The sequence below is a fragment of the Penaeus vannamei genome, chromosome 37, assembly GCF_042767895.1.
Source record: "Penaeus vannamei isolate JL-2024 chromosome 37, ASM4276789v1, whole genome shotgun sequence".
NCBI classification, from domain to species: domain Eukaryota; kingdom Metazoa; phylum Arthropoda; class Malacostraca; order Decapoda; family Penaeidae; genus Penaeus; species Penaeus vannamei.
Window position 1 is genome coordinate 8,357,941 of NC_091585.1, and position 25,000 is coordinate 8,382,940.

The following is a 25,000-nucleotide window of genomic DNA, read 5'->3' on the forward strand; positions in this document are numbered from 1 at the left end:
TCTATGACCGACCGTATGTATGATAGGTAAAAGAGTCTAGCAATATTGACATTAATACCATGGTCTTTGCCGACAAGTGTCCTAAGTGGCTTCAGACGTTCCCACAGCCTTTTCTTCAGGTTTTGTATGAACTCTGCATCATTAACAGCTACACCGAGATATTTGTATTGGTGACAGAGATCTAGCTCAACGTCATTGATGTGAATCCTTGGCAGAGGGATTGTTTTAGGGTTAAGTGCCTTGGTTTTTTTCAGTCGATATTATCAAGCCACACTCTATAGCCCTTGCTGAAAGCATATCAAGGATCTGTTGCATTCTCTCCTCGGATGAGGATTTAATGCAAATATCATCGGCATAGCAAATAATGGAGTCATTGCCCTCAAGTGGTATATCGCCTAGTAATCTATGCATTAGGATGTTAAATAGCATGGGACTAAGTACGCCTCCCTGAGGTGTGCCGAGTTCAAACACTTTTGTATGAGTACTCTTAACACCCCTGAAGAAAACCTGAGCCGATCGATTGGATAGATACATTTGAATCCATGTTAACAGTTTTCCCTGAATACCAAAGCTAGCTAGTTGCTCAAGGATCATTTCTCTGTTTGCAATATCAAAGGCAGATTGAAGATCAAGAAATACGGTTTGCATGCCTGGTATTGAGTTTGTTAAGTATTCTGCAAAACAATGCTGACTGCTACGTCCTGGGAGAAATCCATACAGTCTGGGGGATAACTTAGCATGTATACGGTACATGAGTCTGTTTAGAATTATTCTCTCAAGTACTTTGCACAGACAGGTCAAGGAAATTGGTCTGTATTTGTCAGTGTTGGATTTGGGTATAGGGATGATTAAACTTTTAGTCCAGGAGCTTGGGAGGATTCCTTGTGATAGGCTGAGTCTATACAGGTGTAAGAGTGGGTTGCCTGGCACCTGCGCAATGAGGCGAAGAACACTGTAAGTAATGCCATCCTCGCCAGGGGCTGTTGCCTTGCCTTTCACAAGGGCATTTCTCAGTTCCCACTCGGTTACTTCGGCAAAGTCAGATGGGTCAATAGCAGCACAGGCTACTGCTATATTGAATTTTCTATCTATTTTTGACTTGTCGAGGTGATCTTTTATCCCTTGTGGAAGTGAGCTCAGCTGAGAGTTTTCAGCCCACTGCTCCAGCAGCATATTAGCCTGTTCTTGTGGGCTGTGAAACTGCGGTGTTGTGGGAGCTTTACCTGTCAGCCTATTAATCTTTCTCCATACATCAGCCATGGAAGTTTGACTATTGATGCTTTGCAAAAAAATTTCCCAGTGCTTACTACGAATCTCAGTTTTTAGTTCTCTGAATTCTTTATTGGCTTTAAGAAACTGAATAAGATTGTCTGACGTCTTGTTATCTTTATAGCAATTGGCAAGCTCCTGAACTCGTCGATGTTCCTTGGCTAGAATTGAGTCATTGATCCACCTCGGAGCATGGGAGGCTTGGGGGCTCTTTTTCTTCGAGAGTTTTCGTGAACAGACCCATGTGTTATAGTAGTCAGTGACAACTTTGATAAAATCCTGAGAGAAATTTTCAACTGTTGTTACTTCATATGTGTTGTACCAATCAAAGACACGTGCCTTGAAGTGATGCTCCAGGCCCGGTGGGATGTTTATTCTAAGCCTAGGTGTTTTAGGGGCTGAGTTGCTATCACCAGTATAGTCACTCGTACGAGTGAAGTACAGACATTACCATGAACTAGATTTTTGCCAAATACGTAATCTAACCTGCCACCTCCCAAATGAGTTTCTATTTCTGTGTCATATACTGTCAGTGATCTACTATTAATGAAATGTTTGAATTCTTCCCCGTTGCTATTACGTTGGCTGTCTCCAAAGTGTGGGTGCCTTGCATTAAGGTCGCCCATGCATAACGTGCCTTGGTTGTGAAAATTGGGTAAAGAACAAGCCAGAAATTTTGACGATCTAGCATATATATTATATAGTGAAAAATACCCAGAGGCAGTCTGAATTTTTAAATGATGAAATTGAACATCAGTGTTCTCGGATTTTTTAACTAATTTATGTGGCAATGTTACCTTCACATATGTCAACAATCCAGTCATGGCTGTATTCACATAAGAATGATAACCCTTAATTGAAGATGCAATTTTCATTTTAGCAACAGCTGCAAAAGGTTCTTGCACGCAAATCACGTCAATATTATATTTACTAATATAAAACTCTAGGTCACTCAGCCTAGGCTTAATACTACGCATATTCCATGATATGAATTCAATTGTGCGTCTATCCATATGTGAGTAGTGTATTATTATGTAATCTGTACTTCATGCGCATATATCCATTGATATTACGGAATTTAGGTTCACATAAGAAACATATAACTTCATGAATACTGTAGATTCTATTACAGATGATCGTTCTAAGCTTAAAAGTACTTTTAACCATATCAAAGATTAGGTCTTAGCTTTGTCCCACTTCTCAGCACAGTCCCCTCGGTTGTTGTGCCGGGTGTACCTGGGGGGCTGGTGATGTCACTGAACTCCTCGTCTGACTCGGTGCTGCAGGGATCTTGGTAGTGTTCGTCGCTGCTGTCAGCGCTGACACGCGCACTCTGGTTATCAGCTCTGATGTCCTGACATGGTATCTGCTCGCTCGTTTCTTTAACACTAATAGCAGCACTAGTATCTCGGCAGTTACAGTCCCTGTTCATTTTTTCCTTATCCTGTCTCAAGTTATTGTTTTCTTGCCTCAGAGCTATGATTTCCTTTAAAAGCTCCTGCACATTTATGTCACTATGGTCAGCTGGCGTGACGTCACTTCTTCCACATGGTTGTGTGGGGGATTCCCCGGCCAGGCCTGTGGTCATCCCTGCCCGAGGGTGAGGGACGACGGCCTCGGCGGGCGCCTAGGGGGGGAGGGGGGTCGCAGTCTTGAGCTCTGTGATGATTAGCATCATCTTGTCAACCTGCTCCTTCAACAACGCAACCGTGTCGCGTAGTTCGGCTACCTCTGCATCCCCACTCGCCGACAGCCCCGGGAAGTCTCTGCGGCTGGTGACGTCACACACGGCACGGCTGGGCACTCCCCCGGCACGCTGGCCGCGGGTTGGGTTAGGAGGGCCGCGCTGGTCACTTGCGGTCGGCGCCGGGGCCACAGGGGGTGGGGGGGAGGGGCCAGGGCAGGGTGGGCCGCGCTGGGCACTCGCGGTCGGTGCTGCGGCCACAGGAGGAGGGGGGGGGAGGTGCCAGGGCAGGGAGGGCTGTGCACCCCCAGTGCCAGGCAGTAACACCTGCCTTCCCACACCTGAAGCAGGATGGGACGAAGCTCGGTGCATCGGCAGTAGGCTCTCGTCCTGCAGCACTGCGAGGACACTCCTTGGCACTGTGTTGCTTGCCACATGCTGCGCAGCGTGCCTTATCCTTGCAATACTTAGCTACATGGCCGCTTCCTATGCAGTTGTAGCATATGACGGGATGCCCTCCACGGCCGCACGTGGCTGGTGGGCATTTACTTCCCGAAGAATTTGTATGTACTTGGAGGGGGTTGCTCTCCTTTCCATACGATGCGGATTCGGTTTAATGGCTGGCCATCCTTGTACACTCGAATGGCCTTGTGGACTCCATCGAGTGTATATGCGTTGTCAAGGTCAAGGTCCTTGTTATAATGTGTGACGAGGTATTCGTCATATTTTTCCGATTTCTTTTCATCGCATGATTTGAAGGTAATACCTCCAATAAGTCCCCCGGTAAGGTTTTCTATATAGCTCTGCTGGGAGCGGGCAACATAGATATATGGCGAGGAGAGCGTGTCCCCTCTCACAAGGTCAATGGGTGTACCCCGCAGGTTCGAAGAGGGGTTGCCAAGGTCCTGTAGCCATTTCATTTTTTCTTTTTTCATGGTGCCTTCAGGGAAGGCGAGACGGACGTAGTCTTTCCTCGGTGCGAGTGGCGTCTTGCTGGTGTTAGTGGGCTCTCTTTTCTTTCTCTTTTTCTGGCCCACTAACGTGAAGCCGTCACCTCCTTGGTCGGCGTCGGCGTCACCCACCTGGGCATCACCATCATTTTGTGCCTCTTGCATGACGATGGGTTCAGCGGTCTTGTCCACTGAATTACAGGCTGAAGCGCACTCTTCAGCCGTGGGAGGGGTGAGACAGCTATCCCGCGAGTCCTCCCCCTCAGTGTTTACTTTGCGGTTTTCCCCCATCGTGGGGGTGGTGACCGCGGCGCCTGGCGCGCCTAGCTCGCCCGCCTCGTGACAGGTGAATTATGGCGCTCGGGACAACGGGGCACTCAGTTCCAACGGTCACTAACACAGTACTTGGCACTCGGCGGAGGAATTAATTCAATTGAATTTAAAACATAACCATGTTTACATCACTACTGTCATGACGTTTCAGTTGCGAGGTATATGCGCACCTAAAGGTTCATGAACAATTTCCTCGTACATGACACCAGAGATCCATGTGTAAGGGGCACCGGAGCAGGGCACCACACGACCTCTTCGTGTGAGGTCACGGAGTGTACTGACGGAAGTGTTGTTATGAAAGGTAAGTGTTTCACCCCGTAGACTTACCAGGTTTGGGACCCTCGCTTCAAAAACACGTGCACGCAGCGCCTTCTGTCGCTTCCCGGCCTGCGAGAGTGATATTCGCTGGCATGGAGAACGATCATATTTCAGACCAATATCATATGTTGTAAAATCCAGTAGAGCAACAATAAAGGGAAATAATAGATAATTATATATATATAATTATTACATACATGATTTGTTATGCATACCCTCCCAATACCTTGCTCATTGTTGTCGTGGAGACAGACTAGAGCCCAATGTAGGGATTACCCTTACCTTAGAGTTCAGCCCTCGCCTCAGTTAATTTTTCTTGGTCTTTTCTTTTCCTTTACTCTTCCATATCTTCTTCCCCTTCTATCCCATTCCTAAGGTGTGAGCCGTGCTGAAAGGATGAAAGGCTGGCTGTATGTTAGTCATGAACGGCCTTAGGGTGCCATGGGCATAGTATTCCCTTGAGGGGAAGACTGTTTCTTTTCCCCATTTTATTCAGGCTCACCACGGTCAATAATGAAGATTCTTTACCCTTGATAGGGGCATCAACTAACCTCTCTGATTCCGATTTTGATGGATTTCCGACCCCTGCTCCTTTGACCACGTCTTCGACCACTGATACTAATACCATATCCTTTACGTTTACTGACAACTCTATCCAGTCTGAACCACCCATCCATGTTATTACTCCACCTCCAGAATGCACCCCTTCCTCTCTCCCAGTATTATATTCTTCATCTCCTACTGTACAGTGTTCTTCAATGTCTAGCTTGTCTTCCCTCATTACTACTCTACACTGCACACCACTCCATCTTCCTCCCACCAACGTACTTCTGCAGTCTCTACCTCAGCAAACCTCTTGATTACTATCTTTGGCCCAGTCAAGTGGGATCGATTCTATGTGATTCCTCACACAGCCCACTACTCTGTAAATAACCTTCTCTGTCAACAGTGCACCCCTAAAACAAGAAGGCAAAGTTACCTTTCACAGTCACTCCAATCTTTCACGCCTAGTCACAGTTACATCAGAATCCCAAGCTCAAGCACTATCTACCCTGACCTTACTGGCAAACCAATTCCTGACGAACCTCACATCTCTCTTAATACTTGAACTAGAACCATTTTTATCCCCCAAACTGATTGCCCCATATATGACAAAAACTAGTCAGATTGTGAAAATGATTCACTATTCCTCCCAGAGGCCAGCATAAGTCCCATGTCAGTATTGCCAAGATTAGCTTATGTAGACATGTTTATTTTGGTGAATTGTCCTGACAATGTCAGAAATGTTGGCGTTTGGGTCAACCATTGTCACTGCACAGCCCACTACCCTCTATGTTCCCAACCTGGCCATGGCCGTTCAAATTGCCCTGCTCAGTCAAGTACATGTGCCAATTATGGTGACTCCCATAACGTATTTTATAGGAGCTGCCCTGCTTGTAACCTCGAATGTGAGTTAGCAGTTCTCAGATTCAAACTAAGCCTCACTCTACATGAAGCTAGACAGGAAGCATAACGATGAGGTTTTTCCTTCTACCTATTTCAAAACAGTCCACTCTGCACACCCTCCCCCATTTCTACAAGATGTTTCTGCATCTTCTCCAGTATCTATTTCGTCTATCCTGAACCATCCCACCTCTACTCTCCCTATCCCCCAGTCAAATCCCCTTTCCTTTGTAAATCCAGATACCCCAATCTCTACTACACTTATATTTACCCTTCCTCCCCCTCACTTTATGTGTCACAAAAGACAACCTAAACGTTCTACTTCATCTTCACTTTCCACACCCTCTTCTTCCACTGCTCCTCGAACATCTATTCCCTCTTCTCCTCACAAGAGATACTTTGCTTCTCTGACCTCCCTACCTAAATCCTCTCCAGAAACTCTTGAAGACATCCAAAAATCGTAGACATGATCTAAGAAAATGTTTTGCTCCCTCATCCACCCTCCAATTCCTCTATTCCTAGTCCCTCTACATTCAAAGTATTTGCCGATATCCATCCTCCTCCCCTACAAGTTCCCCCTACCCCTCATCCTCCTACTGTTTCCCAAAAAAACCAATCCTCTCCTTTTCGATCTCCACTATCCTTACCTCTTCCACCTGGATACTCATGCAAATCCCCTCCCCTCCTGACGCTCTTCCTGATACTTCACCTTCTTCCACAGTCCCCTTATCTCATCCCATAGACTATTCTCCTGCTACTTCTCTAACGGCCATCACTACCCGTATTACCTGCTGATTATTTCATAACAGCTTTTACGTTTTCCTTAAAGTAATGTTACAATAGCTTCCCCAACAACAAATGCACACCGTTCCATCCAATCACCCTATACCCTTAACCCTTTCCTTTATTAATGTCCGATTTACATCATTTACACCCCTTCTTTACCCTTTTCCCTATCTTACTCTCCTATAACACTATAACTTTGATATTTTACACCTTTCACTAATCGTTAACTCATTTGCTATATTACCTTAGATGTCTAGCACATTTACTTGCTTCAACCTTTAACATTAACATTATATTTTTTTTTAAATGGAGAGGAAAATGATCGCTATATATATGTACTCTTGACTAGAGTATGAGTTTCATCAAGCTTAACCATCTCATTCACGGGATTCAAGCAGATCCTTAGGCTTTGAATCAATCCCGAAGCTTCGTGTTTCATGTAATATCACATTTCCATACACATTAAACGATAGACATTATACAGCAAGGGTCCCCAAACTTTTTCCTGTGAGGGCCACATAACTTTTCCCTTCTCTGATGAGGGGCCGGGGTCAGTTTGTAACAGAAAAGGTGTGGCGATTGCAGGAGTGCCTAAATGTAAAAAATTATCGTTTTCCAGAAAGCCACAATCAAATAACCCTTTCTGGATTCTTCACAGAACAAAAGTCAGAAAATAAATAATAACACTATTAATGAAATAAATAATAACCAATGGGTTCTTCACAGAAAAAAAACAGGAAATAAATAACACTATTTATGAAATAAATAATAACCAAATAACCCTCTCTGGGTTCTTCACAGAAAAAAGCCAGGAAATGAATAACTATTTATGAAATAAATAATAACCAAATAACACTCTCTGGGTTCTTCACAGAAAAAAAGTCCATGGAACATAAACTTTCTGTTGTGCCGTGCACAGTCTTAACAGGTCCAAGTTCAGCTTAGTTGTCAGAGCAGAATCTCTTACTTAAATGACTCATATGAGCAGTCCCTCAAAGTTCTTGTGTTCCTTCCTTATAATCCTTTTGTAGGTTCCAGTAGGCTTGTAGACATCGCTGTTTGCAGCTCTCTCTCTCTCTCTCTCATCAACTTCCCTGTGAAAACCACAAAGCAAGCAGGCTGAGAAACTGAATGAAGTGATACAGCACCTACACAGCACAACCAGTACCACTACCGGTATGGTTGTGGAGATGGATTTTATCCCAGTAGATTTTATTATGATTATATTTGTTTATACTCAGAATGACTCATTCAAGTCAGAAAAGTGAGCTTACCTTTGTATGTTCATCAGTGTGAACTGTGGGCCTGCATCTGGCTGGTGAGAAGTTGAATGTCAGGTTCCATTTTACTGCCAGTCTCAAACACTGATGCAGATGTTCATCTGTCAGTCTTGATCTCATTGGAGTTTTCAGCAGTTTCATGCGTGAAAAGGTTTGCACGCAGATATACGTGCTGCCAAAAAGTGTTGACATCTTCATTGCGTGTTTTCTGATGTTAGGGTACGTGTCGTTTGGGAGGGCGGCATAGAAGTCAATGAGACTGTTGGGCTTGAATGTGTCTTTCAGAACATCACAGTCCTGTAACTCGGCCAACTCAAACTGATAAGAAGGCTGGGCTTCATCAATGTCAGCAACAAATGGGTTCTGGAAAAGATGGATTTCTTTTGCATAAACATGTAGTTCACGGAATCGCACACCGAACTCCGCCTTCAGCATTTCCAGTGCTTCCACACACTTTTCAGCTGGAAACGAGACCGCTGGGTTCTCTGCAGAGAGGTTTTGTGTAGCAGGGAGATGGATGAAGCTGTGCTTTTTCACTTGTCCCAAAAGCAGCTCTAGTTTCACCTCAAATGCTTTTATGTGGGAATACATGTCGCAAATGAGTTTCCCCTGGCCTTGTAGTTGCAAGTTAAAGCTGTTCAGCATTTCTGTCATGTCTGTTAAAAATGCGAGGTGCCATTTCCATTCTGGGTCAATCAGCTCTGGCACCGTTTTGTTTTGTGAATGAAGAAATGCGTTAATTTCAAGTAGCAGCTCGTAAAAACGCCTCAAAACTCTGCCCCGGCTCAACCATCGGACCTCTGTGTAGTACAGCACATCTCCGTGCGCAGATTCCAGTTCAGACAGGAATTCTTGGAACTGCCTGTGTTTAAGTCCCTTTGCTCTGATGAAGTTTATGCATGACACCACAACCTTCATGACAGAATCCCACGTCAACACTTTGCAGCACAGTGCTTGCTGGTGAATTTGGCAGTGGACCCCGAGACATGCCCACCATACTAGAAGCCCCATCAGTTGTGATGCTGGCCAGCTTTGACCAGTCCAGGTCCAACTCTTCCATGGTTTGGTACACTTTGCCGAAAATATCCTCCCCCGTCGTAGTCCCTTTCAGACTTTGGAGGGCTGCCAGCTCCTCGCACATCTCAAAGTTTGCACTAATTCCACGAATAAAAATGAGCAGCTGCGCGGTGTCCTGCACGTCTGTGCTCTCATCCAGAGCTAATAAAAAAAACTAATAAAATTCTTTCGTCTTCTGCTGCAGCTGGGCATATACATTACCCCCGATTTCTTCAATGCGTCTGGTGATTGTACTCGCTGATAGACTCACGGCATTAAAGACATCTTTCTTCTCGGGACACACCTCCTCCGTGACAGCGTTCATGCATTTCTTGACAAACTCTCCATCAGTGTAAGGTTTACCGCTGCTTGCTATCAGTTAGCAACCCGAAAGCTGGCCCGAACAGATGACTGCTTCAGCTGAGATTGGCATACAAATGTATTCTGCTGAGCTAACAGTCCACTTTTTAGCTTTGAGAGTTTGTCTGCTCGCATTTGGCCTTGCAAGCTATCATACTTGTCTTTGTGACGGGATTCATAGTGTCGCCGCAGATTGTATTCTTTGAATACCGCCACCGCCTCTTGACAGATGAGACAGACAGCCTTTTCTTTGCATTGAACAAAAAAATAATCGTTTGTCCATTGCAGGTTAAATGCCCTGCATTCTCAATCAATTTTTCTTTTACCTAATCTTTTCGCCATCATTCCGCTCTCTCTTTGAGAGGGGCGGGTTTAGGATTTTTTTTCTGGGGGTTGCCAGATAGGGGCACAGACTGCAGAAGAGTGGAGCAGAATGTCACGTTATATGCGTGTATAAAATAGTTACTAACTAATAGTTAATAATGAAAATAGTTCATAACTAAGGAACGTTTTATTGCAAAAGTCAAATTTTATTATCAAATACAAATACACATAAATAAAAAAAATCTAAATGCTTTCTGGTATTGTTCAGGGGGCCGGACCAAATGTGGAGGCGGGCCGTAGTTTGGGGACCACTGTTATACAATATGATATTAAATTTCTCTCTTTTTCTCTCTATCCCTCTTTACTCTCTTTCTCTTTCTTTTTCTCATTTTTTCTCTCACTCCATTTATCTCTCCCTCCCCGTCTTTCTCTCAAATTCTCTCTCTTCCGCCCCCCCCCCCCCTCTCTCTCTCTCTCTCTCAAACTCTTTTTCTCCCATCCTCCTTCGCCCCTCTCTCTTTCTTTTTCTCTTTCTCTCTAGATCTAGATATCTATCTCCTCTTTCTCTTGGTCATAAGGGAATGGCTCTTTGATATCCTGTTTAATGTTTGAAGTTTCATGAACGCACCTGTCAGTTGTAAGTCTGAATGTTGATACTGTGGAGTACAAAATCATTCAAATATCCGTGGATGATTAAAAAAATAAATAAATAAATAAAAAATATAAAAAATATAAAATCAGGTGGTCCTTGATTTCAGTGTATCAACCTTCCAAATCAAATATTCACATTTTGATTTTGGTATTTTCTTACAATAAAAATAGGCGATGATATATCGGCGATACTTGTATTGGTATCCACATCGCTTTAAATGTCTTAGAAGAATCGATGCATCGGAATCGTTTAGCCATTTTTCAAGTATTGGTGTGTGGTATTGCCTTTGGCAATTTTGTGCATCGATGCTCATGACTACCCTAACTTACTAATCGTGGATTCTTCTTGGATAAGTCACAGACGGATAGCGACTGCTAGGGGAAAGGGTGGACACATTAGCGCTATCTTAACCCGTGAATGATTGTTAACCTATCAGACCCTTCTTGAGGCATGGGGTTGTTGTGGGTGACGTACGGGAATCTTTTGAAATGTTCGATCGTTCAGCCATGGCACTGGACTTGACTGCCACACAAACAATCTTTGGACAAAAAAATGTGTATTACCTATCATATCAGCACTTCACCTAGTAATTATCTTGGTGTAATTTTTAAACGTGTGTGTGTGATGGGTATATAGAGATATATATTTGGTGTTATTGGAAATGAAACCCCACAGCTTATTTAAAGAATTCAGCTGAGCTTACTATGTGGTAGAACACACAGCGCCGCGACAAAATGACAAAAAGTCGTTAAGAGTGACGGGAAATCGGACGGTTTTGTAGCGGATGACTTATGCGAGGGAAATCAAATGAGCTAATTAGGTACGTGCGTGAACATAGACACAAGAGAATCAATCAGATATGGAATAGATCATCAACTGACAATAGAAGCTGGGTCTAGGAGAAGGCAGTTGAAATTCAAATCAGTTCCATCATGGCTAGACAGTGTAGAGGTTGTAAGAAAAATTATTTCGATTTCACAGCGAAATATCAACAAAATAATGAATCCTTGACACTGCCAGTTTTGCTCTATGGAAGTGAAACCTGGACACGGTCTAGTATCTTGGAGTCACATCTCAATGCCTTTTGTAACAAATCCCTTTACCAGATCATGGGTTATAGTTGACAGGGTCAAGTGTCCAACCAGCGGTTACATCATGAGACTGGCCTGTTACTTGCATAAACCGTGACCACCAACTTAGGCTACAAGAGCACTCGTTTCTCAGTGGATGGCCCTGCCCATCTTCAAAAGACAATCCTGTGTGGAGGAGGCCCATGCAACGACCTAGAAAGTCGTGGCTTGGGCAGATAGATCAAACGTGCCACGAGGAGCTTGAGATGGGCCGAGGGTCTGCCTGGCGGCCTGCCATGAGAGACCCCCATGGCTGGAAGCGAAGGCATCAGCCCCATTAATTGACTGATGTCTGTGGCTATGGCATTAAAGTTGCACAGTTTTACATAGTATAGCTCAGGACATTGGGCTCTCAGACCAAGAAATCACTGGACAAACTTTGCCTAGTGGTAGGAGCCGTGAAGTATATGATGGTAAAACGTAGATTGCTGTTACACAACTGAATACAGTGTCATTAAGTGCTGATTTTTTTTTTTTTCTTTTATCTTTACAGCGGTTGGTGGTCGACAAGTCATCGATTGCTGATGTCTTCAAGTGGTACACAGTGGAAGTGTATTTCATGTAAGTCAGCAAGTAAACATAAACTCCAGCAAAGTTACACAAACTGATTTTGTATGCAGCTTATTTCCTTCACTGTTGTATCCCACACTGAATCTGGTGATTTGCTTTGCAGGAACGAAAAAAGAAGAAAGTGATTTTTCAAATGGCTGAAAAATCTTCACAAACTCATGATTGTAGAGGAAAATACCATCCTAACCCAGATAAAAAGAATCAAAATGAAAGGAAGTCTCATTGCTGCAAAATATGTAGCAAGACATTTACCAAAAAAAGTAGTCTTACGTGTCATATGAGGTTGCACACAGGTGAGAAACCATACAAATGTGTAGAATGTGAACTTGAATTTACTCACAAAAGTACCTTGCTACACCACATGAGACTCCACACAGGTGAAAAACCGTATGTATGTGGAATATGTGATAAAAGGTTTCGACAACGGTCAAATTATACATTACATGGAAAAGTACATACAAAAGAAAAACCTTATAAATGCATCGACTGTGGTAAACAATTTGCTCAAAGAGTTCATCTTACAACACATGTCCGCCTCCACACAGGAGAAAAGCCTTATACTTGTGATGAGTGTGATCAGAAATTCTTTCAGAGATCTCACCTGACCCGACACATTAAAAATCACAAGAAAAACCAAACGAAAGGCTGTGAGGACGTCAGCAGGTCAGATACTCAGAAAATGCAAAGTTCAGCTCTTTCAAGAAATGCGAAACCAAGACAATTATTTGTGAGTGATAGAGATTCAAATGAACATTCTGTGATAGATATCAATCGACGTCTACATTATGAAAGGCAGAATAGGTTCACTCTCATGTGTGAACATTGCAAAAAAATATTCATCAAGAAGTCACACCTACGAAATCACATGTTCATCCATACAGGTGAAAAACCTTTCAGTTGCACCTACTGTGGTAAGAGGTTTGCAGAGAAAAGTAGTGTTACACGCCATCAGAAGGTACACAAGGGAAAAAAGGGGTGTAGTGAATTTTCTCAACATATTTCGGGGCATTCCATCTTTACATTTTCTTCAGATACTCAAAGGCCAGCGCGAAGTACATCTTCTTTAAAGACAGGAAAATCAAAAATAATATCCCTCGATTGTGCAGATGAAAATTTCGAAATAGAATCAAAATGCACAATGAAAATACCTACACCAATTCAAGAAGATAAATACACATCTGATGTACCATGTTTTTCTAAAGTTGGGCCTAAAGAATATGGATTGAAAGGTGATGTAATTAATTTATATCCAACAAAAAAACATACTAATACAAATAATCAGATGACACATTACTTAACCGCGGACATAGAAAACACACAATCAAAACCCATTTTAGATAAAATTATTCATGGAGATCCTACAACTGGATACCGCAGTCACTGCGACAACCATTTTGAATTACTGGCCAGTGTGAGCAAGTTAAAGGTTTCATTGGATTATGACATCAATTGTCAATCGGACTCCTTGTTCACAATCAAATCTAATGAGTCATCAACAAAAGAAGTAAAAGAGGAAACCATAGTGGATGAAGAGACATTCAAGGAAGAAATAGATATCTTTCAAGAAGATTTAGATGTGTAAACCACGCCACTTTCGTCACATCTGTTACAAAAAATAAAAGTATCTAATAATGCCAAAATCCTATGGCCATATTGACAATATCTGTTGCCACAACAAGGGCCATGTTTTTCCTTATTATTATTATTATTTGTAATTATTCTGTATTTTTTCTTTTTCTTTTTTTCTTTTTTAGCGGCTGTTGAAAATAATTATATCAACACCGTTACTGAGAATCATGTTCTGGGAAGTCTTTTAACTGTAGGCTCAAGAGTAGTTACCCTAGGAATAAGGCCGGATAAGGAAACTGAAATTGTTGGTGGATAGTATACATTTATCTCCATTTTTTCACAAAACTCGTCCATCAACATATTTCAGGCTGTCTTCTTCTAGATCTCTTTTTTCCCAAAATTTTATTGTTTGGCAGATTGTTCCCATTTTTACTTTCATTGATCCTCGTTTTCTTCCTATTCTTACTTCCATTAATCCTCGTTTTCTTCCCATTGTTACTTCCATTAATCTTCGTTTTCTTCCCATTGTTACTTCCATTAATCCTCGTTTTCTTCCCATTCTTACTTCCATTAATCCTCGTTTTGTTCTTATTCTTACTTCAATAATCCTCGTTTTGTTCCCATTCTTACTTCCATTAATCCTCGTTTTGTTCTTATTCTTACTTCCATTAATCCTCGTTTTCTTCCCATTCTTACTTCCATTAATCCTTATTTTGTTCCCATTTTTACTTCCATTAATCCTCGTTTTCTTCCCATTCTTACTTCCATTTATCCTCTTTTTCTTCCCATTCTTACTTCCACTAATCCTCGTTTTGTTCTTATTCTTACTTCCATTAATCCTCGTTTTGTTCCCATTCTTACTTCCATTAATCCTCGTTTTCTTCCCATTCGTACTTCCATTAATCCTCGTTTTCTTCCCATTCTTACTTCCATTAATCCTCTTTTTCTTCCCATTCTTACTTCCATTAATCCTCGTTTTGTTCTTATTCTTACTTCAATAATCCTCGTTTTGTTCCCATTCTTACTTCCATTAATCCTCGTTTTCTTCCCATTCTTACTTCCATTAATCCTCGTTTTGTTCCCATTCTTACTTCCATTAATCCTCGTTTTCTTCCCATTCGTACTTCCATTGATCCTCGTTTTCTTCCCATTCTTACTTCCATTAATCCTCGTTTTCTTCCCATTCTTACTTCCATTAATCCTCGTTTTGTTCTTATTCTTACTTCAATAATCCTCGTTTTGTTCCCATTCTTACTTCCATTAATCCTCGTTTTCTTCCCATTCTTACTTCCATTAATCCTTATTTTGTTCCCATTCTTACTTCCATTAATCCTCGTTTTGTTCCCATTCTTACTTCCATTAATCCTCGTTTTCTTCCCATTCTTACTTCCATTAATCCTCGTTTTCTTCCCATTCTTACTTCCATTAATCCTCGTTTTCTTCCCATTCTTACTTCCATTAATCCTTTTGTTCCCATTCTTACTTCCATTAATCCTCGTTTTGGTCCCATTCTTACTTCCATTAATCCTCGTTTTGTTCCCATTTTTACTTCCATTAATCTTCGTTTCCTTCCCATTTTTACTTCCATTAATCCTTATTTCGTCCCCATTCTTACTGACATTAATCCTCGTTTTGTTCCCATTCTTATTTCCATTAATCCTCGTTTTGATCACGTTCTTACATCCTTAAATTAATCCTCGTTTTATTCCCATTCTTACTTCCATTGACCCTTGCTTTGTTGTCGTTCTTACTTCCATTAATACTCGTTTTATTCTCATTCTTATCCATAGCCACATTTATTCAACTTCTAGTTTCTTTTGCATCTCTTTGTTATTGGTAACTTAATGTTGGTTACCAAGTGTTTTACACTTTTTTTTTCTTTTTTTGATATCTCACATTGTACTTCTTTACCAATTTCTCATCCCATCTTATCAGGGTACCTTGATCGTTAAACTGGTTTTGATAATCTTGTTTGTATCTGTATGTTGAATCTTGGGCTTTTGTTTTTTGTTCGTGATTACCATAATCACTGTATCTTTTTGTTAACTGTTAGCCCTCTTCTTTTACTTGCTTCTGTTAATACTATCACTAGTTTTTGGAATTGATTTCTCTACCAACAGCATGGTGCCATTGAGGTTTCTTCCAGCTACTGACACACCCTTTAGGTGACTGATATCCCTCATAATTATTTCACTATACTAATTAAATAAATCGGGTGACACCACACACCATTGCCTTACTCCTCTTTCTATTTTCTGCCAACCTGATGTTTCATCTTTTACTGTTTCTTCTTGTTTCCAATATTGGTTTCGTATAAATCTTACATCCGGTCCATCTACTCCTATTCTAATAAGCATATATATGTACATCTTTTTGTACCTCGATTTTGTTATTTGCTGATCTTCATATCACGAAGATGGCATCTCAAGTACCTTTACTTCTTGTAAACCACATTGCTCTACTGCAATTCCGGGTCTAATTTTGTTTCTTATTCTGTAGGTAACAACCTCCTGTACTGTAGCTCGTGTTGGTTATCTCTGTTATAATTTGATACGCAATTCTTCTAGTGCCTTCTGCATTTCTGTTGCAATTCCGTCCTCGACCTTTGCTTTGCCTTTTTTCTTAATTTTTAATACTGCTTCTGGTTCTTCTTTCGTAATGTCTGGCCCCTCATAATAATGAATGTCTCCAGGTTCTTATCTTTTACTTGCAAATAATTCGTTTAGTTCTATGGCTACTTTACCAATTTTCTTCCATTGCCATATTCTTTTACGGTTGATTACTCCTACTTTCTCGTACAGCGTCTGGGTAACCTTATTTAGATGGTCAATTTCTGTGCATATTTCTTTCATTCATTCTTCATTTATTTACCCATGGTTCATTTTTCTTTGGTTGATATTACGTCTGTTCCTTTTTTTAATGATGTCCACTGCCACTGTATTGTCCTTATGTCGTTCACTTTTAATGCCATCTAACCACAATGTTCAACTTTTCTTTCTTCAATCTCAAGTTCATTTTGTTGAAGCTTCTCGCTTTCTAATTCTTTTTCTAGATCGTTTGATTTTTATTTTCACAGCTACTACTACTGGCATGATCTGAGTGTCCAAAATTTGTTTTCATCTGTTAGACGTGGATGGCGTTTAAACTATATGTACATGATGATTTGCCCGTTTTCTGCACACCATGCTATCCATCTTGTGCCTCTTTCATCCACACTGTCCAACAATGTCCCCAAAACTTCCTCCGCATACCTTTGCATATCCTTCCTCTTTGCACTGTCGTTTTGCTTGTTACTTCTCCATATAATCTGTTGTACTACCATTTGTTGGAACATATGTCTGCATATATATTGAATATTATTCTCAATTTAACTGATATGGCTCTATCTGATATTGCCCAATAGCCCATGATGCATCTGGATACGGTCTTTAACATGAGTATGTCACTCCCCTTGAAGCTTTCGGATTTCTCCTAGGCCTAGTATGTCAAGGTTCATTCTTTCTCTATCAATGCGTGCTAGTTTTCCCGCTTGGTATAGAGTTCCATGTGGCGATCCATAGATTGTTTTGCCTGATTATTATTCAAATATCGTATACAATGGATAAAAGGAAAAATCGTAAATTCATTTTTTTTTTCATTTTCCGGTAAGCACGTAGATAAAATGATAATGACAATAATTATAATAATTATTATTATAATTATGATGACGGCAATTTTGATAATTATAATGATTATTATTACAATTATGGTGATAGTAATTTGATAAATATAAAATGATTATAATAATAACTATAATAACGATAACTACAATAATTATAACAATGATGATAATAATAATAATGGTAAGATAATAATAATAATGATGATGATAATGATGATAACGTTTTACTTGGAATAAACTTTGTACCTTAAACAACACATATTTGTGGATCTGGTGCGTTGAAAGTTGAGTGAAACGGAGTACACAGTAAAGAAATTAAATATAACTAGCCACATTTCATTTGTTAATTAGCGTATTTAATAACATGTGTCATTCAGGTAATCAATGCGGTTGGGCATGATAATTATCTATGTATGTAATATTTTGAAGTACATAATTATGTAAAATAAATGAATTTCACTCGTTTACCTTTTGAATTAAAATAAGAAGAAGAAATAAAAAAAAAACACTCAAGGGCCTGATTTGACCCGTGGTTATTTTTTCGCGTGTCGACCAGTTCAAGGCTCCTCCAGGCCCCACCAAGAGGCTTAAATCGAAGAATGGAAATGAAAATTAGAACGGTTGCAAGTCACCATGTTCAATGTTTTACCTTTATTTTTTCGTTTGATAAGCTATTTTTTTCAGTCTCACATGAATTGTAAATCCAATCTAAACATTACAACTGACCCTTGAATTCAGAATTAACGCCGATCACTACTCTAGAGTATTGAACAATACTGCATTCTCATTAACAAGTAGCATTCACAACACTGCCCGGTTATATATAATAAGTGACATTTATGATATTAGTGTTGTTAACACGGTGGATGATTTTGAAAACCCGTTCGTGGAAAATACCCGTGTCTAGACACATGCAACGAAACTGTTATATGCTATCACTATTTGAAGATTTTGCTTTTAATGCAGTTTCAAAATTTCTTCTCACCAATCACTAGACCCATACCAACGGGATTTCAGATGTCAAAGCATTATTGCTTTTGATTACACTTATATCACTATTCGATGTATTTTCATACAGTGAATTTAACAATAAAATGTAAACCAAAAGACAAGCTCTATGATAATCAGTGTCTTCAATGATTTTCAGCCACATAACATAAGAAAGAATCATGAGTAGGCAATGAAAAGGCGTCGAACAGCTGATTTTCTGCCCGACCTGCATAAAACATTGGTACTTACATTAATGATAAATACATTGGTGTCATTGTTAAGTATTATTACTTAAATATTGTATATTGTCATCAATATCAGTAACATATGTAAGCCTCCGGTGGGTGAATTCCTGTTTGTTTATTCCCGAAGAAACTCATCCCTTCTGTTTCTCAATAACACAACGAAGCTCAATCAGACTAATAAATCAAGTTTGAAACATGAATTATCGTTATTATTATCATTTTAAGATAACTACCATTGTCAAAAATACAGTTCACTTTAAATTATATTTCACAAACACAACTACACTGTTAAGTATGCATACATACAATATCATTAAAAAAAAAACATAGGAAACAAATCATTTCGAGAATATGAGAAATTGATATTGGCAAATTCAATCTTACATTATCATAAGCAAAATCGTGAACCACGAACAAACTTAAAATCAATCGCTTTTAGTACTGCTGCACGGTCACCGAATTGACAAGGAAGCATTGCATTTACAATAGACGTTTGGAATCGATATACAAAAAGAATAGTCTTCACATAGTGTGTCAAACAAAATGCAGTTCTCAAACATTTTAGCAATGCTTTAGTATTCCATATCTGAATTTAAAAAAATATTGAACGATGACCGCAAATGCAGATAAATCGCCATGTATTATAAACAGCACAATTCATATTCCATGAATTGTTTCCGCCTAGCAGTGTGGCTACACCAGTGTCTAGACCAGTGGTTCTTAACTTTCAAATCAGCAGTCAGTTTTCGCACCCCCTGAATTGCTGAAATACAAAAAAATATCTAAACTACAAAATTTGGTGTCGTGTATTGATAACAGAACCATGAATTATTATTTTTATCTTTATTATTATTATTATTAATGAATTATCTTTATTGATATTTTTTGCTTGTGTTACCGCAATAGCACACACACACAAATATAAATTTTTCATATAAGTATATGCGTGTGAACGTAAAACAGCATGTCGCATGTGCCACGCGTGTGAAAAGCGTGCGACGACTACGACTCAATTTGATCGCTCTTTTCCTGCTGCCGTGGACAGTGTTGTCAATTTTTTATTGGAGCCTTTACATCCAAAGTCATTATTAGCAAAGATAATATAATCATATTAAAATCAAGCAACATATAATAAAAATGAATTCTCTTGGATGCATGGCATATATAGAGTAGTTTTGAAGTACTGGTCGCCCAGTGAGCGAGGTTTTGGGTGAGAGTGTAATCAAGTGCAGTCGCACAGGAGGAAACAATGCGATGAGTGCCGGTCCTCGTGCACAATTATGCCTCTTCTAGGCGACGAACCAATCAACATACCATTTGTATAACCTCTGGAAAAATACAAATGTTCGTATGATACATTATCCCCTTAGTACAACAACAATACTTTCCATGGTTGAATCATAAAAATGTTTTATTTGTGAGATTTAAAAAAAAAATCCTTACAAGTATCTTCAGGATACTAGTTAAATTCTTTATTTCGAATTTTGAGTTGCCGGTTCTGCTGCCCAACGAAATCAGATATACTAAGTGTGAACTGTATATCACTGTACATCCCAAACTTACTTTCATACACCCTGGACAGAGAGAGCTGGAGTTAATGAAACAAGTGACAGATAGATGATGGTCACAGGATTATAAAGGATCCTCATTCTCCAATTGTGAAATGACCGCGCCATGTGTCACTTCCCACTTGCCACATGCGACGTGCCACCTTGACGTGAAAGTGGCTTGTGGTTTACTGCAGAAGGTAAATGTCCCCAGGGTCAAGGACAGAGTGATGAAGAGTTAAACCTGCGTATCTTGTCTGTCTGCCGTCTCTCTCTGCTTAGTTCTGTCTGATAAGACATGTCCTTTTATACAGCAGCTCCCTTCGAGGGCAGGTGCTTCCTTCCGCGCTAGAAGTGTCATAAGTGAAAGCAAGGCAGACAGCTGCTAGGGACAGAGATATGAAGTGTAACATCCGGCCCTTCTAGGTATTGTACACACTCGATTACAATATCAGTTTCGCGACTCGGTATCAGAGCATGAAATCGAAGATTTGCTAAAATCTGAACCATCTACCCGTAGTTATAGCATTTACAAATAGGGCCTTATTTCTTACAACTTGGAATGGCGGCGGTCGAACGGAAACGCTCGCATTCTGGCGCTCACGAGCATCTTGAATTGTTACTCTAAAAACAAGGCAACGCCAGGGACCGCCAGCGTCACTTCGACAATAACCGCTACTATCAAAACAGGAAATTAACGCGAAATATGATACTTGCCGACATTTTCAGCTTGATTATCACTTAAAATATCAATTGACAGTATTTATGAACATATTTATATTTTTTTTCCCCCTTAATCCTTCTCTCCTGCCAATTTTACCCTCTATTTCCCTCTCATTGTCATTTTAATTATCACAAATATTACTATTTACATGTTCATTTGTTGGAATAATATCCCATTGTTTAATGATCATGTTTTATGTGAAGATTGTCTTCCCTGACTCAGATCAAATGCCTTCGCTATTAAATTCATGTTTACTGAATGAATTAAATCATATCTTATTTCTGAGCCTCTAGTAGGGTTGCTTACAGTAGAAATGAGATATGAAGGTTTTCAAGCACATATTCTATGTACTGCGTTTGCTTGAATTTTGTGCAGCAGTCAATGTTTTCCAAATATGTGCTGTTTTACAGAGGTCATGGACAAGCACCACAAGGACCACATGCGAGGGCCATATCACTTCGGAAATCCTTATTTGGAAATTCGAAAAAAAATCCAGAAATCCTTAAGAATTTCTTTGGAAATCTGGAAATCCTCAAGAAATTCTTCGGAAATCCTAAAATCTCGCGTTTCATTCGCAGCAATCTTTTAACAAAGATGTCTTTAAAATCAGTAAAAAGTGCCAAACTACGACAAACACCTGAGCAATTGAAGGGCAGAGTTCTATATTAAGGCCGCTGCTGCGAAAGCGGAAACCGGACAACCCAACTCACTGGTAGTGAATGACAAAAAAAAAAAAAAAAAAAGAAAGCAAAAAGCAAAAAAAAAAATAAATAAAAAAAAAAAAATATATATATATATATATATATATATATATATATATATATATATATATATATATATATATATATATATATATAAAGCAGCTTTTCCTTAGTTGTTATGGAGTTCGGTTGGTAAACACATTCTAGATCAGACGCAAAATTAAACGCAGAATATCATTACAATGTACTTATTTGATTTAATAATAGTACATATAATTTATGCTAGATTTTAGACGAAATCAGCCACCCTTGTGAAAATGTTTGTGTACCAATCGAGCAAACGTAAGGGCCTGGACTGTAAATCCATGTCACGATTTATATATATATATATATATATATATATATATATATATATATATATATATAACTTAGTTTTTAAAAAATGCCATTCTAAAATAGAAGCATACCTCCGTCAAGGAAATATTGTTACAGATGAAACAAAAATATTCACAATTGAAGAATTACCTTAAAATCACCACTTCCTCAATTACACGGGTGACATCCATGAACATAATCTCCTAGGCGGAGGTACTGCTGATAATATGTATAATAATAGACACACATCTGGTAACTGTTCATATTTAGTTATCCTGCTAACCATCGAACAATTTAACTACCTAACCCAGGCTACCAAGAATATAACCTCCTCGAATGAGGTAATTAATGTTAATGTCAAAAATGCCCTTTTTACTTTTCAAACCCTTTTAAAGATCGGACCAGTGAATTTCTCAGAAATGACTAAAACACTTTATGACCTTGTGTGCCAAGCTTCAGGCGATATGATTAGTTTGTTTGGATACACAGAAATTTATATCACATACCAGTACTACGGAATCCTTTTTGGGAAAGCAGGACTCATTTAAATGAATAAAAAAAATGCCGGAGATGGTTAATAGTTAAAAAGCAAAAATAAATGTGCTGGACATTTAAGGTCGTATAGCACTATAGGAAAGTATGTTAAAGGGGAGGTGAAGGGTGATAGTTGCTTTGCGTCAATTATCTATTGATCTTGGAAGGTTAATCAGGTTATAGTATTAAATGCTAAGAAGTTGTTGCGTGAATGGGCTATGGTGGGTTTAGGTAAGGGAATTACATGTGTTTCACGTGTGTATTCAGGGGGGAGTGGAAATGATAGAGGGGATGTAGAGAGGGAGAATGCATGTATAGTTGGAGTTGAGGGGGGTGGGTTGTGTTGGGAAGGAGTAGGAGGAAGTGGTGGAGGGGGGAGTATGAGTAGGAGGAGGATGGGTGTCGGGAGGATTGATATTGGTAATAGTTGGAGTTGAGGGAGATGGGTTGTGTTGGGAGGGAGTAGGGGGGAATTGATATCGGTAGTATCAGGAGGATGGATATTGGCAGTATCAGGAGAATGGATATCGGTAGTAGGCGGAATTGAGGGGGTTAGATTGTGTTGAGAGGGAGTAGGAGGGAAGGGTGTAGGGGGAATATGAGCAGGAGGGGGATGGATATCGGCAGTCACTTCGAGTGTGGAGGGAGCGTGAGTTGTGGAATTTTGTATCTCAAGCATATAGTTGTGTATATCTTCCATAGTTTCTGCAGTGGAGTTGCTTGGAGAGTTTTGTGAGACAAAGGTTTTCTTATGAGGGGGGGAAGAGGAGACTGGTGTCTGAGAAATAAAGGTAAAGGTAGGTAGAGGTGAGTGTGCAGTAGGGGAAGAAGGGAGGAAACGTTTAGTTTGCTATGGGTAGTGAGAGGGGACGGTGTTAGGGTTGTAGTTGAGATTGGAGTGCCTAGGTTTAGAGTAGCAAAAGAATTTGACTGGGGGAGGTAGAATGTAGAAGTGGAACTAGGGAAGTAAGTAGGTATAGGGGAGGGTGTAGGGACATCTTGAGGTGGAGGGGGAGGGGCAGAGCGAGCGACATTACTAGAGTGAGACTATTTTTGTATCTGAGAGTTGCTACCTCAGACTCGGACTTGTAAGTGGGATAGTCTCTATAAAATACATAATGGGGGTCGCCGCAGTTAGCACATGTGCGTGTTTGTGCTGAGCAGTTTGATCGGTTATGACCGGGTTGGGCACATATGGCGTATGGGTCTGTGGAGGATGTCCAAATCGCCAACAGTTTTGACAATGATGGAGAGGAGGTTGGTATGGTCGAACAGGGAGGGATTGTCCACTAATATAAATACGAATGGGAAGGTCATGTGTACTAAAAGTAATTTTGGCAATGTTGGTTGGTTTCTTTCGATGGCCTTTAGGAGGAATGCAGTAGCAATGTACTGATTTCACGTCTTGGTCTTTGAGGCAGCCAAGCAAATCTTCTACACAATCAGACCAATTTTTGGTATCGACTGGGCAATTTGCTGGGGAGAGAGAGACAGTTCCGGTACAGGTATTAAGAGTTGGATGAGGTTCTGCAGGAATGGGGTTGCCAGAATGATCAGTTGAATTTAATAGTGTTATAGATTCAGTTTCTGATCTGACTTACAAAACGGGAGCGATCGCGTCTGGTATAGAAAGGGACTCTACCCACTTGTTTTTGGAGGCATTGTTGAAAGAGAAGAGTGTTGCCTGAGTAAGGAGCTGTAGAAGGGATCACGAAAAATTGGTCCTATTTAGCTGGGCTAAATAGAGTATTTAAGATATCTGTAGGGTTGATGATGGTGGATGGTTGGGAACGTGTGGAAGAGGGAGTATTACAGAGTGATGGAGAATAAGGCTGTAAGGTAGTAATAAGGGAGGATGGGGTGCTTGATGAAGGTTGTGGGGGTAGAGTTGATGAATTTGAGGAAGTTGGGAGGGTAGGAATGACTTCTGGAGATTGAGTCTCTGCTTGGGTGGGTAATGCACTAGTAGGCATTGAGGAGTGGGTAGTAGTTTCAGTGTTCGGAGTCGTGGTCAAAGGAGAGCCTGGGTTGGGGCTATTTGATAAAGGGGCAAGCCTCATTGCCCCTAATAAGGGGATTACGTCTTCATTACTGGTCATGGGGAACCTTGATTATATAAAGGGGTATAAACGGTCCACCGCCTTTCGCTTGAAGGTAAGGGCTAGACGATTAAATCGGGAGTACCGTGCCCATAGTTCCCGCAGGCCGTTCAGGACTGGCACAAGGTCAGCCTTTCATCCTTTCAGCACGGCTCTTACACCTTAGGAAGTAGATAGTAGAAGGGGTTGGAGAAGGGACGGAAACAAAAAGCTGGAGGGGGAAAAGACCATGCAAAATTAGTTGAGTCGAGGGCTGAGGCCCTAGGCAGGGGAGATCCCTGTATTGGGTCTCAGTCCTCGTCTCCTAAGCCCCCCCACGACAACAATGGGCAAGGGATGGGGGGGGGGGAGATTGGAGCTGTAGTTGAGATTGGGGTGTCTGGATTTAGAGTGGCAAAAG

At 40.5% G+C, this 25,000-nt stretch overlaps 4 protein-coding genes across 4 annotated transcripts in view; 1 reads left to right on the plus strand and 3 right to left on the minus strand.

Annotated features, from left to right (window-relative positions):
* Window positions 1-13,872, plus strand: part of LOC113814889 (zinc finger protein 501) — a 36,118-nt gene extending 22,246 nt beyond the window's left edge. The window contains exons 2-3 of the mRNA XM_070115507.1: window positions 12,079-12,146; window positions 12,259-13,872. Of these exons, the coding sequence (XP_069971608.1) occupies window positions 12,289-13,737 (1,449 nt within the window). The 5' untranslated portion in view covers window positions 12,079-12,146; window positions 12,259-12,288 and the 3' untranslated portion in view covers window positions 13,738-13,872. The remainder of the gene's footprint in view (window positions 1-12,078; window positions 12,147-12,258) is intronic.
* Window positions 6,956-9,658, minus strand: LOC113814887 (general transcription factor II-I repeat domain-containing protein 2). Its single transcript, XM_070115420.1, has 5 exons — window positions 9,637-9,658; window positions 9,058-9,281; window positions 8,058-8,975; window positions 7,266-7,374; window positions 6,956-6,999 (listed from the first exon to the last, which is right to left on the minus strand). Exons 1-5 carry the CDS (start codon window positions 9,656-9,658, stop codon window positions 6,956-6,958), a joined length of 1,317 nt encoding a protein of 438 aa, XP_069971521.1.
* An 841-nt stretch (window positions 13,873-14,713) lies between the features above and the next one.
* Window positions 14,714-15,907, minus strand: LOC138859629 (uncharacterized protein DDB_G0283357-like). The gene is made up of 2 exons (XM_070115421.1): window positions 15,796-15,907; window positions 14,714-15,408 (listed from the first exon to the last, which is right to left on the minus strand). The coding sequence occupies exons 1-2, from the start codon at window positions 15,905-15,907 to the stop codon at window positions 14,714-14,716; spliced, it is 807 nt and encodes a 268-aa protein (XP_069971522.1).
* Window positions 15,908-23,351: 7,444 nt separating this feature from the next.
* LOC138859630 (uncharacterized) overlaps window positions 23,352-25,000 on the minus strand; it is a 3,040-nt gene continuing 1,391 nt past the window's right edge. The window contains exons 4-6 of the mRNA XM_070115422.1: window positions 23,804-24,028; window positions 23,575-23,708; window positions 23,352-23,459 (exon numbers count right to left, since the gene is read on the minus strand). Coding sequence (XP_069971523.1) covers window positions 23,352-23,459; window positions 23,575-23,708; window positions 23,804-24,028 — 467 coding nt within the window. The remainder of the gene's footprint in view (window positions 23,460-23,574; window positions 23,709-23,803; window positions 24,029-25,000) is intronic.